The sequence below is a fragment of the Falco biarmicus genome, chromosome 10 (genome assembly GCF_023638135.1).
Source record: "Falco biarmicus isolate bFalBia1 chromosome 10, bFalBia1.pri, whole genome shotgun sequence".
Taxonomy (NCBI): domain Eukaryota; kingdom Metazoa; phylum Chordata; class Aves; order Falconiformes; family Falconidae; genus Falco; species Falco biarmicus.
The window spans coordinates 81,468-94,757 of record NC_079297.1 but is presented as its reverse complement, the minus strand read 5'-3'; the positions used below and the strand labels follow the sequence as shown (position 1 = coordinate 94,757).

The 13,290-nt window shown below is 42.0% G+C and overlaps 1 protein-coding gene across 16 annotated transcripts in view; it reads left to right on the top strand.

Moving 5' to 3' along the window:
* LOC130155889 (fer-1-like protein 4) overlaps positions 1-13,290 on the top strand; it is an 88,828-nt gene that overhangs the window by 21,515 nt on the left and 54,023 nt on the right. For 3 of the 16 annotated variants that reach the window (XM_056353753.1, XM_056353754.1, XM_056353752.1), the window contains exons 2-5: positions 6,289-6,394; positions 6,915-7,090; positions 7,819-7,893; positions 8,115-8,186. In XM_056353753.1, the coding sequence (XP_056209728.1) occupies positions 6,289-6,394; positions 6,915-7,090; positions 7,819-7,893; positions 8,115-8,186 (429 nt within the window). Of the gene's footprint in view, positions 1-6,288; positions 6,419-6,910; positions 7,091-7,818; positions 7,894-8,100; positions 8,187-8,863; positions 8,948-9,454; positions 9,545-13,290 lie in introns of those variants that run through there. The other 13 variants (XM_056353765.1, XM_056353761.1, XM_056353766.1 and 10 more) reach the window with 12 other exon arrangements.

The window sequence follows — 13,290 nt, the reverse complement described above, 5'->3', positions numbered from 1 at the left end:
GTTTTATGGTTGGGGTTTTTTTTAAGAGCCTTTTGGAGTTCAGGAAAGTAGGATCACATGAGAATTTTTATTTTGATGATCCATTTAGAAAGTGATGCTGATGCTGCCTTGGCACCAGCATCACCTTTATAATATCAAAACCTGAAATGTAACAGGCTGCCCCCTGAAAATTGAGCTAGTAATTAGAGAAAGCATTGCTTCTGATGGTCTGCATATTCAGGGATCACAGCAGAAACTTCCTTCTTGAAGTAGGGTGATAACTGCAAGATGTGGGATTAAACTAAGCAATGGACAAGGAGGGGACTGTGTTAGGTTGTTGGGAAGTGAAAGATTCATTAACTGGGATGGTCTGTTAGATGTGTTGGATATATTTCTTGAATTGTTCGGTAACATAAGGCCAAGATGGTGAAAATTTCAGTTGGTACATACTGCTGGCAGGATCGATGGCATTTGTGTTGTTTGTAAGCAGCATGTAAGACAGAAGCTGTAATTAATCTGGTACAAAATAAGCTCATTGGAAATCATCTGTCCTTAAGCACATGTATTAAAGCCTCGAGCTTGAGTTAACCAAGTTCTTAATGTGTGATATTTGGTGTACACTGAAATATAGCATGTTGGGTATCCTGTAGAGTGATGTGGTTGATGAGAATTTATTAGTGTGATTAGGAACAAATTGCAGGTTTTCTTGTGCTGAATCCTTGCTTATATTCTGTCTTACATGGAGCAGTGAAACCAGGCTGACCCACAAACTGGATACTGCAATAATGCTGACATTTTCTCTCCAGAAAACGTAACTCCTGGCACTACTAAAAATACTGCTGCTGGTGTTTGATGCCATGAAGTTGATAGAGTTTTCCTGTCTTCTGGGTGACTCCATGGGTTCCATGATCTGCCATACTGGGGTGCTCTGAGTCACAGCCTCCATTCTCGTACTGTGCTGCCCTTCGTCCTGTCCTCCCCAGCCTAAAGGGAAAGGGGACCCTCTGGCTTTCAGGCTTACTGCAGTATGGAAGCCTATAAAAACAAATGTTGTAATTCAGTAATTCTCACCTTATGGAGTCCGACACTTGATCTTTAGTCAACTAAATGGTGGCATTCCTACTGCAGAGGTATAAGTACAGAGGAGCTGGTTTATGCTTCAGACACTTATATGTGGCATTTTGGGGAAATGCCCCCCCCAAAAGACCCTCCAAAGCTCTGAATTGCGACTGTTTGAATCTTTTAGCACTCTTGTTCTGGAGCTTTCTTCAAGCCTAGGTGGACAGTATTTTCTTCTCTACATCTGATTTGCTTTTAAGCTTTGGTTAAGCTGAATCACTGAAGAATATTTATAAATTAATATCAGACTTCTCTGTAGAGTTGGTTTTGTTTATATTGGTGAATGTTCTGTATGAAAGGAAATTGATTTTTTTGTAGAAAATGCGAGAAGTGTTGGAACTTCTGAAATGCTTATATAAAACTTAAGAAGGTAGTTCTTACGAATATGTAACATGGATCTCCTATGTGATTTTCCTAGAATGCAGCATTTTTTTGGTCTTGGTTTGATTATTTAGGACCAACTTCTTTACTGGTGCGCTTCCAGTTCTGTGTAGAACAACTTTGGAAATACAAGATTTATCTTTCCATGTGTATTACAAAACTATTGGACTCTATGATCTTCTGTACAGGGAAGAAGTGGTATGCATAGCAGAAATAATTTTGACTTTTTAAGCTGGACATCAGTTTAGTTGTCTCAGCACTTCTTAAAGCGGACTTAGTCTGGAGCCATTCTGTCTTTTGCTTGAATAACTGGGAGTGACATCTGGTTGAGCAGTGAAAGACTTCTCTGAAGCATGCACTCAGGATCTCACAGACCTCTGTGGATAGTATTTTGCTCTAGCGTTCATAGGGATAACATGGGTGATGTATTATTTTTCCTCAAACTGTCATGTTCTGTCATGTGCAGTTCTAGGCAAAATATGTAGGTCCTGATGGATCTGAAGCTGAGTGTTGGAAACTCTTCCCTTGCAAAAGGAATGTGCAGAATTCAGCTCAAGGTGAAACATCACAGGTGATGACTCTCAAAAGTGAGACCCCAGTGTTGCGAGAGCTTTGGGTCAGATGTGTGAGGCTACTGTCAATATAAGTTGCAGATCGTGGGGGTATAACATAACATCAGTTACGATTTTACAGGCTGTTTCTAACAACAGAACTTACCCAGTGGCTTTGGTATGTTGCCTTTTCTCTTGAACCCACTACGCTGGGATGCACCCAGTGGCTCTGTTTTATGCATTTTAAATAGTTTGAATTTATTATTACAGTTGGGAGTTTTTCTACTTGGCAAATGGAAATTCTGCTTTAGAATAGTTTTGTGACTTCCAGACCATGCTGTAACTTAATCTGCCAGAGGTGAGTAGATTGGGGAGATTGTGTGTTAAATTGTAGTCCTTGCAAGCTGTTAAGGTTCAGTCTATAACAAATCCTTTATAAATTGAATGTGTTTTCATACCTTTATAGAAAGCAGTTTGCTTTAGTTGCTGGTTTTGCTTTGGAAATAGCCAGTGTCTTCTGTAAACCAGAAGTTCCAAATAATGGATGTCAAGAGTGGTTGTGAGGGAGAGAATAAGAAATCAATGATCTTTAGAGTTTCTGGAACTGTTGGAAAATAGAAAAATTTGAATGTTACATAACAAGTATAAATAATACTTTGTCACAGTAAAGATTAATTGTTGCAAGTCTAAGATAAATTTATGTGTATGAATGGATATAAATATAAGTATGCTCTACAAAAACTCAGTGAAACAATGTGAAACTTGGTTTTGAAATGTTGACTCAAATCTGCAAGCTGAGTGAGATTGGTGTTCTTTTGAGTGCATGCCAGGGAAAAAAGGAAGGCTCTTATGAAAATAGTAAAGCCCCAAGTTATTTCAGTTTAATTACACAAAACTGTAATCATAGCCTGGGATCAGAGCCTTTGTGCACTGCTTGAGCACAGTAACCACTAAAACCTTTTTCTCATCATGTGTCTTTTACACAGCTCTGGTAAGTGATGAAGCATTACTGCTTGGTTGGTGGTATTCAAAACCATACTTGATGGTGCAGTGGTTGGGAGTAAGCTGGCATGTGTCAGCTTGGAAACTTAAAGTGATGAAATACCAAGAAGATGCTGCAGGGTTGTGTGAAAGCTCAGAACACAGAATCTTAAGAGAAAAGAGAAAGCATTGCAGGCTTCTGCTTAAAGAGAAACAGGATGAGACATTGTATTAGGCATGGGGTTGTTCTAAGTACAGGTGCCAACTGCTGGCATTTTCAAAGCTTGCAGGACTGTCACTCCTGCCGAAGGAAGTGAACAGAGCCTTTGTGGAGAGAGGTGCAGATGAAAGTCAACTGATACATTTCACATAAACAATTACTCTTTTTTTTTTTTTTAATAGGAAGAGAAATGCTATAGTAAAATTTCATTTACTATGAAGAATGAAAGTGAAATCCTTTAATTAAAAAAAAAAATTCCTTTAATTAAAAAAAAAGAATTCTTGCTTTAGGGAGGAAAAGAGTATTTGAGCCAGTGCTCATCATTTCTAAATCCTGTTTAGAAACAGCTGGTAGCTGAAGTTGGGCCTAGTTTTCCTAATTGCTGAGAAACTCCTTTTTTTGTTTTTCCATTCAGTTTTTTTGAATGTGTGTGTTTGGAGTGAAAATATTATTAAGCAGCTGATTTTCTTAAGCTTTTCTGATGCAGGCAGGTTTCAAGAGATTCGTGCTTCTCCCACTTACTGCACAAGCAGGGTAGCTGGGTTAAGGTGTTTACCTATAGGTTGAGCAGATCTTCAGGCTTTACGGAAATGGATATTGTGTCTTAACAGACCACCTACTCCTTGCTCTTGCTGCTGGGATACCTAGACTAGTCTATGATCAAGAGTTTCTGCTGCTAATATTCAAGGAATTGATTGAAACTGGAGAACATACAGCGTATTTGGAAAGCTGTGAAGTGAAAAAAAACTTTGTGTGGGCTCTTCAAGAATGTCTGTAGGCAGCAATATATAAACAATTGCTGGCTGAGGTTGAACATGATGTTTTCAGATTAAATGTGAATTTTTAAAATCTGAATCTGTTAAGGAGCTATCCCTCTTTTTTCTATAAGGGTTCCATCTATAGTTGTTAAACCTGCTTTCTTGTTATCCCACGAGTTGGTGAGGAGGGAGTACAGCCTGTTAGAAGAACAGTTTCTGCTCTGCTGCTCTACACTGCCAGCCTGGCTGTGACATGCATCAGCTGGTGCCCTTTGATCTCTGGGTGCAGCAGGAGGATGTAGTGGGAAAGGGTCCTTTGTGGTTTGTAACTTGCCAGGAGTTCAGGAGAATACCTGGGCTGTGTTTAAAGGGAAGTTCTATGCCATTACTAAATCCAAAACAGTAGGGTGAGACACCCTTCAGGGTATTAGTGTATTGAAAGATAAATCCTTGAAACAGTTGAGTATTACCATGATTTCATTGTTACTGATCTGGAGAAGAGATTTTGATAGTAGATGGGAGGTCCTCAGGTTTGAGGGCTTGGGTCATTTCACTTCCTGGCTTTGTTGTGTGGTTTAACAGTTCCAATCTCAAACTTTTAACTTTTCCTTATTTATTGCATGTTACAAAGACACCAATATGTACAGACTTGTCCTGCCTGCAGCTTGAGACCTGTAGTAATGGTTTCCTCCCAGAAAGGGATTGCTGCTCGTTGGGGATGCTAAAGCTTACAAGGAGCAGTTTATTTGAGGTTAACTTTACTCTTCCTGGTCCTGTGTTCTATTGGGGAGGAAAGGTGGCTCCTGGTTCTGTCTCTTCTTGGTACAGAAGTCCCTGTTGCAGTAGAGAAAAACAGAAGTGTTGGCACAGGAGCCAAGGCTGGCTGTCCTGGTCTCTTCTGTCTTGTCATACAAATGTGAATGGTTGTCTGTAGAACTGCAGATCGTGCAGATGAGAGACTGATGTAAGCTGGTCTGGTAGAATACTATGTGTAGGTAAAGGAAAAAACCTGATACCTGTGACTTGTGATTTTAGGAGAAATGTATGTATTAAAGGCAGTGGTTTCTTCTGGGGTTGAAGGCAACTTGAAGCTGAAGATGGATGGCTCTAACTCGTAGTTTGAACAGTTGACCTGACTACTTCAAACTTGCATCTTTGAAAGTGCTGGCATTAAAGCAGATTATGATGACGACCTTGGTAGAAAGCTGACCTATGATCCTCTTTGCCTAAAGCTTTGCTAATTATTGCTGAGCACCGGTTTTGCCCTGCCACCATCACTGGAGTATCTGAGTGCCATGCAGTAGCTTATTAAGTGACATCGTTAACGTCTGTCTGGGATAGATTGCACTGGGAGGTCTAAGGGACTAAATGTTGTCTAATAAAAGCTCATCTCTTCATTGAGATAAGTGTTTACACCCTGTAAGTATAAGAAAGCAGTGTAGCTACTTGGATACTGGAAAGACCAAACAATTGCTTCCCTGCTTTCTGAGCTCCTGAGAGAGCTTCTCCATCAAATAGCCATGTTTAAAGTAGTTGTTGGAGCTCTGCAGCTGTCCAGTCTCTCGAGCGTTCTGATACCTGGAGGCTTATCTTCTAAATTCAATTCTGAGCATTGTAGCTGTTCCTGGAACAGAAGTGTCTGCACCTTGGTGTCCAACAAAGCTTAGCTGTCCCCTTGTGACAGGCTCGCTACCGTTTTTTCCTGAAGGCAGCACCGCAGCTGCCGGGCTCGGTAGCTGCCGTGGGCGATCGTGTCAGGCTGGCGGGGAGGGAGGTCTTGCAGGCTGGGGCGCTTCTGCAGTTCTTGCGCCGCGTCGGGAGCACCTGCCGGGCACGGGCGGCCCAGGGGCTGTAAGGCCGCCGTTCCCCGCGGCGGCGGCGCGGGCAGGCCTTGCGCGCCAGCCCTGCCGTCACCGGCCGCTGCCCCGGCGAAGCGACGATACGCGACAGCGTTTAAAAGCCCGTTTCCCGCCGGGGAGCGCAGGGCGGCAGCGAGACGCGCCCGGCGGAGGGAAGGGCCCTTCGCCCCGGCCCTGGGGAACCGGCGCCGCTGGGAGCTGCGGGCAGAGCCCGAGGCAGAGGCGGGCGTGAGAGGCGGGGAGCGGCGCCGGGCCCATGGCGGCGGCGCGCAGGCCGCGCGCCCGCGCGGTGGCGAGCGGGCCGCGGGGCCGAGCCTCCCGCCGCCCCGGCGCTGCGGGCGCGCTGCGAGGCGCCCCGGCCCCGCCCCCCCGTGCCTCCGCCAGCACCTGTGGGGCGGGAGCGGCGATGGGCGGCGGGTGACACTGTGCTCTGCCCGCAGATGGCCGGGTGCGTGTCCAGGGTGGAGCTGTCGGTGTCTTGCCGGAGCCTCCTCGACAGGGACCTGGGCTCCAGGTCGGATCCCCCTCTGCGTCTTGCTGCAGGAGGTGGGTGGAGGCCTATGGGTTGAGGTAAGGCGGATGTCGGCCCCGCTTTGCCCTCGGGTGCCAACACGCTGGGTTTTTGCCCTTTCTGTCCCGCGGCTTTCCCAGCAGGTGTGCGATACATCAAATCCAGGCTTGCATTCAGCAAGCAGTGTCCATGCTCATAAACTCTAGGGTTTGACGTTTATTGGTGTTGTTGCTTACACGTTTGCTCAGAGCTGTGTTGAGATGTTTGTTTGCCTCCCTGGTGTGATACGGCCTGTCCACTTCCCTGTACCCCAGAGCACGCGCTCCAGCATACAGCGCTTCACCAGCCTCTTTTCCCTTAACTCCCAGAATGTTCCCTGTGGTGCCCTTTGCTGCCCAGTGCAACTCCCTTTCCCGGCAAGTTGTGGCTCGGCCGGGCGGCAGTGGCTGGGTTCATGGGTGAGCTGGGGGCAGGGGCTGTGGGTGAGAAGCTGAGTGCGAGGGCAGCCCCTCTTGCTCACCACCAGTGGCTTTGCTTCTGTGTTTGCACAGCTAGATCGCACAGAGAGGATCCAGAACAGCCAAAACCCGGATTTCTGCAAGAACCTCGTTGTGGACTGCTACTTTGAGAAAGTGCAGAAGCTGAAATTCGGAGTGTATGATACTGATAACAAGTGCTTTGATTTAAGTGACGATGACTACCTGGGAGGGATCGAGTTCACCCTGGGACAGGTATGCGTAGAGGCATGTTAAGTGATGTACAAAGTCATAGCAAGTGTTGGGATTATTATGAAAAATGGGGTGAAAGGTTGCTTTATCAAATCCTTTAACACATTCAAATTTGAAAACATCAAATAGGTTAGCTTGCGTTAATTACAGAAATAATTGTCAGTCACAAAGGGAAGGTTAATGGTGTCCATGGTTTGCAATTAGTTTTTTAAGTTAGGAAGCACTTGTAAAACTGAAAGTAGTACAGGAGTAAGGAAGGCATGGTGTGCAGGGAGCCCTGATGGAGTTTCCTTTCCGCAAAGTGATCATCAGACAATAAATTTAGGGAAATAAAGCTATACAAGATTCTGTATTCATTTCTTCGGGAAGAGTTTGTATAGCTAGGTATGAGAGGAAAAGTGGGGTTCATGTTACTAAAGAAAGACTTGATAGTAGGTTTCTGTTGTTTATTAGCGTTTTTTGGCTACTTATAATGAAAATGCCTATTGCGTCTTGTTTGGGGGTAGCAAAACCAAGAGGGTAAAGTTAAGTTTGGAGACACAATAGTGGGTACTGTTTTGTAGATAGTGAGAGAAGATAATTTTCAGCTATTAGGGAGCACAGACTCTGATGGCAGTTGCTGTTGGAAATGTATTTAAATATTTTTAAATCTCTTAAGAAAGCTTGAAAATTTTGCTCCTGAGGAGTAGTTCTTTATTCTTATTTATATATTACCTATCTTTTAATCTTAGGTTGTTTCCAGCTCTGTGTTCACTTGGCCGCTGGAATTGAAGCAGGGGAAGCCAGCTGGAAAGGGGACTGTTACGGTAAATAAGGTTTTTGTGTGGAAAAAATGGTTTCTCATTTTTCATATGTTGTCTGGGACCAGGTAACATTTCTGGTTTTCTGTCAGTGTATCTTCAGATGCTATATTTCTACAAGAAAAGTTAGGTGTTTGTAACCACAGTTTTTTTCATGAACAGTGAACTCTGTGGGGTTTCCTGTTTAACTCCTCTCCACCCCCCCACCCCCAGTTTCTGTGGTACAGATTTCAGCAGAGGAGATCAAAGATACCAGGGTTGTGCACTTGGAAATGGAAGGCCAAAACTTGGACAAAAAGGTACTAATCTTTCTTTTTTTAAACTCTATTGCATGCTTCTGCAATATTTACAGTTAGTACCTTTTGGCCAGGAATCTCTGTTATTTGCGGATGTTTAACTAAGCTAGGTAATCCATGTATGAAGAAGGGCTCTCTGTGTTTCATTGCTTACAATGGAGTAAACTGGAGACATAATTTCATGTTGAAAACCACAATGTCAAATCAGAAACTCAACTGCCATGTTTAGGTTTTAGGAGATTATTTTGGCTTTGGAATATTCTGTATATTAATACAGTTCAGTTATATATTTTCCTCCAATGAATATTGTAGCTGTGAACTGAGCTTTCTGTAATGTTACTAAGGAAGAAAAGGTGAATGTTTAGGTATGCTGCCTTGACGTTATTTTAAGCCAAAGACCAATCCAGGGCTTTAATGACACCACTGCTCAGTCAGCAAAATGACGTGATTTGTAGTGACCAAAATGGTCTGAGGAGGCGGTCTTGGAATCGGAGGTAATAAACTCTGATGACTTAGAAAGTGCAGCAGTTTAAAAGAGAAAAGTAAAATAGAGGAAAACAAATGCACAGTTTGTTTGACTTCGTTGTTTGAAGTATTTATTGTGTAGTGATTAACCAGCTCTTCTCTCATCTGAGTAAAATATAGGTAGCTGATTACTTCCGTTGGGTTTTTGTTTGCAGGATTTCTTAGGTAAATCAGATCCATTTTTGGAGTTTTACAAGCAGAGTGATGCTGGAATGTGGTAGCTGGTGTACAGATCAGAGGTAGTATTTCTATGCTGATGTCTTTCTTGAGTAGATCAGACGGCTTATTCCTTAAAAAAGCGGGAGTCCTGCTCCTGCTCACACTTTGCACTGGTTTTGCAGTAGAAGTTGTCTTGTGTCCTAAAAAATGGATTCTGCTCACCATCCTGGCAGCAGATTGTTTATTTGCTACCTGGTGACTGGATTACACTGGCTCGGTGAAGAGTCTGGCCATGCAACAAGTGAGAACAGGGCAGGAGTCTCCTTTCTCCCTTTCAGTGGTGATGAGCTGTTAGATTGGCTTAGCTTGGCTCTAAAATCTAACTTGAACTTAAGTCTAAAATCTACCCTGAACTTAAAAGCTTTTATTTCTTACAGAGCTTTTGCTTGGCTGTCTATGCATGTCAGGGTTGAACTGACTGAGGCTGTTCTTAGATAGCTGTACAGAACCCTTGTGTTATGTTTCTTAGTGTCTTGCACACTGCATCCCTTGCATGATGTTGTGCTTGTATGTGTAACTTTTTTAAGGTGATTAAGAACAACTTAAATACATGCTGGAGGAAATTCAGTGTTCCCTTGCAGATGTTCTGTGGCGGAGATTTTAATAAACCTATCAAGGTACAGCCTTCAGAAATTCTCTTTGTTGTTACAAGTAATTCAATCTCTGTTGCTGTTAAAACTATGAGTTATCAGGTTGTCTGGTCACATTTAAATTTTTAGATTGCCTTTCTAGAATAGTAGTGTGGCAGATAAATGATTATATGTCTATTGAAGTCTGTATTAAAACATTATGAACTGTCAAATTGAGAAGTCAGGAAATGCAGAAGTGACATACTTTCTAATGATTAGTCATAAGAAGAGTAATAATTGGTTTGGTGTTTGTTTTTTCTTTTTTTCACTATTCTGGCCAGGGTTTCAGATTGGCTTTTGGTGGTGGTTGGGTTGTTTTTTTTCCTTTGTTTGGGTTTTTTTTGTTTGTTTGGTGGTTTTTTTTTGTGTGGTTTGTGTTTTTTTGGTTGTGTTTTTTTTTATTTTGTGGTTTTGTTGTGTTTTGTTTTGTTTTTTTTTTTTTTAATTATGGCTTTCTAGCACTGTTTCTAAATTACCAGAGAAGTTAATCTATGTTGTACGAGCTTGAGTGCCTTAGGATACTGACAAAGAGAGGACGTTAATGCATCTGTCAGTTTCATCCATTCAGGAGACTGGCGGGCTTGTCCCAAGTCTTTTCCAATCTATTAATGTTTTTGAGTCAGAACTGCGATTCCTTGTGGTCCTGCATGCAGTGACTAATTCTCTCTGGTCCTGGCTTAATGGAGGTGGTAGCAGAACAATTACATCTTTTAATAAGTTTATAGAAAAACTGATAGCAAATTAATTTCTGTTCTAAGAAATGCATTGATAATGTAAACACATTTAAATGTATAGATAGTTCTATGTGATTGTAGCCTCTTTCTGCCTATCCAACTCCTAAATGCCTTCCATTTGCAGAATTTTCCTGCCTCATCCTGTCTGTGAAGAAATCTCATGCTGGAAGTTTGATCTGAAAGGTTTAGCAAAAAGCATGCGTGCTAATGTGTTTTTGTGCAGCATGATGGGTTTGAAAACTACTGAGATTGTTAACCTCAGTAATACTAAATTTATAAAATAAATACAATATAAAAATAGTAAAAAAAACGTAAAAGTAAACCTATAAATAGGTGTTCAGGTCTACTGCACTTGTTGATGCATAGCAGTGTTTTAAGTAGTGTTCGTGAGCTTTTCTTGTTGGGGAATTAACAGTCTCAGGTCAGAAAGAAGTCCTCTTGGTCCAAGTGAGCAGCAAACCTCGAAAGAAGGAGGCAAAAGGATGCATATTATTATTTGTCAAAACTGACATGAGATGGCATGTTTTACACATTCTGTTACATGAGGCTGCATTTGCTATAGTCCAAAAAGATTAGTGTGGTAGTGGTTGGTGGATTTTTTTTTTGGGGGGGGGGGGGAGGATTTTTTCCCTGTTTGGTTTGTTTTGAGGGGTTGGTTTGTTTTTCAGAAGCTTTCTGTCCTTTGGAATTAGTTTTGTAATGGCCTGCTTCTAAAAAGATAGATTTTTGCTGTTAGTTTGTTTCAGCCAAAATTCTCAATGCATGTGCAAATAATCTATTAAATTTCACAACACAGCTGTGAAAAAAGGATTATACTGTTCTTGTATTTAACAAGTTAGGGAAGTCAGAAAGGGGAATCCAGGCTCACAGGAGGAGTTTCACTAGCAGCACTAAAGAATATAATATTACTCTGGTGTTTCATTTTTCATATGGCATTTGCTGCTTTGAACCTCTGGTTTGAGGTTTCCAAAAATTTACATAGGAACAATTACATGAAATAACAGTCTTCAGTGAAGGGAGAACTTGTACTGCAGCACAGTAGAAACAGCCATTTTGATGCATCCCCTAAATATCAGTTTTGCCAGCTATGTGTGAGGATTGTGTACTGAATATATGTGTGAACATCAATCTTTGGTTCAAATTAATGATGCTACTAACAATGGTAATTCTTTATTCATTGTGATGCAGAGTGATGTTCTCCTTGTTATGTGTTAAGAGCAGCTTTGATTTGTGACACAGCCTAATCTTCTTGACAGTTTCATTAACAGTAGGGGCAAATGAAAGTAGCATATCTCCACCATAGTTATCTAAATGGAAATAGCAAATGTGAAATTTGCGGGTGTTGGTACTGAGACTAAAGCTGCCAGTTCAAGTGCTTGATGGCATATATGTAAAGGCACATCCATTTTCTGTGAGGAAGCTCCTCCTGTAGATGAAAGGGGCATTTTACCTGCTGACTGTATTCCAAGGCTTATAGTGTATATTGGATAGTTCATTTACGAAGGATTAATTAATCATTAAATAACTATATACAGTGTCCAGCAGTATTGCTAGGATTTTGTTTGAAGCAACACCACTCTTTGGGCTGTGTACAGTGATTCTCGGCCAGTTTTAGAAAACCTTTGCAAAAAGAGGTTTGTTTTAAGGCATATCCTGCTGTGAACTAGTAACTAAACTGGTCCTAAATACAGTTTTATTGGAGTGGCTGAGAGGGGGAATGGGAGCAAGTGGGGTGGGGAGAAGAGGTGCATGGAGGCAGCAGCTGCTGAATTCTCTGCAGCTCTCAGGTGTATTGTGCAAAGCAGACCCTGCACCAGGAGGTTGCACCCTGCGTTCAGCATGAGAGCCTCCTTCGTTTTCCTCCCTCACACAATCCAGGTGCTTCTGAGTGATGTTGAAATGTCGGAATTGTTGAGAGAGGTGGGGTGGAGTTCAGGCGGGAAGGTGAGAGTTGCTTCATGTTGGAGCGTGCAGAAGAGATGAATGGAAAGGTAGTGGCTTGGGATGGATAAAGAGGGAGAAGTGGGGCACAGAATCTAAGGTGATCTTGTTTTCCCGTTAAGAGACTGAAGGATGACGTGGTGCTTCCCATTTAGGTGGCTGGATTAGGCCATAATCCACCGGACTTTTTGTACAGGTTTCCCACTGATACCTATGGAATATCCCTGATGAATCAAAGTAGTCCTAAAAGAACACTGTCTCAAATTCAGGTATCTGGCTATTGAATTAGACATCCTTACTCAGGTGTTACCCGTGGGTTCATCTTGTCCCTTTGTCCTGAGGAAAAAGCTGTCACTGTGGTTTATACTGGATTAACATCAGTTTATTGATTGCTAAAGGCAGATCATGGAAAAAGAGAGCCTTCGAATCTGTGTAGAATGTGAATTTCAGCAGGGGAGAAAGCAGCTGTTTACAACTGTTTCTTGGTTGACTGCTTCTGGAATTGTGTTCTACAGTTGTGTGTATCTTGCATGTTATAAATGCTCTGTATAGTTGATTTTGTGGGGATCTATTGATAATATAAGCCTTATTGTGTTTGCTCGAAGGCATAGCTGTTAGCATATTTTGTATTTTTAAATGCATTGCTCTCTTGCATTATCTGTTTCTGAAGCTTTCATGCTGATTTAAACGTGACTGGTTATTAATTGTCTCTAATCTGATTGGTATAAGATGCAGAAAAAGACTTAGTGCTCTGTGGAATTTGCCATTACTTTGTAAAGCGATGATATTGCTGGGCAGAAGAAAAGAGTATGTTCGAAAAGTGCTTAGATAACAAATTTTTAATTGCTTGTTCCCATTACCCCAGCTGCATATCTTGTCATGAATGACCTTGCATTTATACATCTAGGCTGTGAAGTGTTGGGGGTTTTTTTTGTTTCGTTTATGTTTAAACTGCGGAAGGCTTTTAATTATAACTTTCACTGTGCGTGCTTATGGGTATGCAGTGGGTGAGCAATTCAACATCTCCCTTTTTGAGCAGTTCGCTCAGAGTGTCTCTTA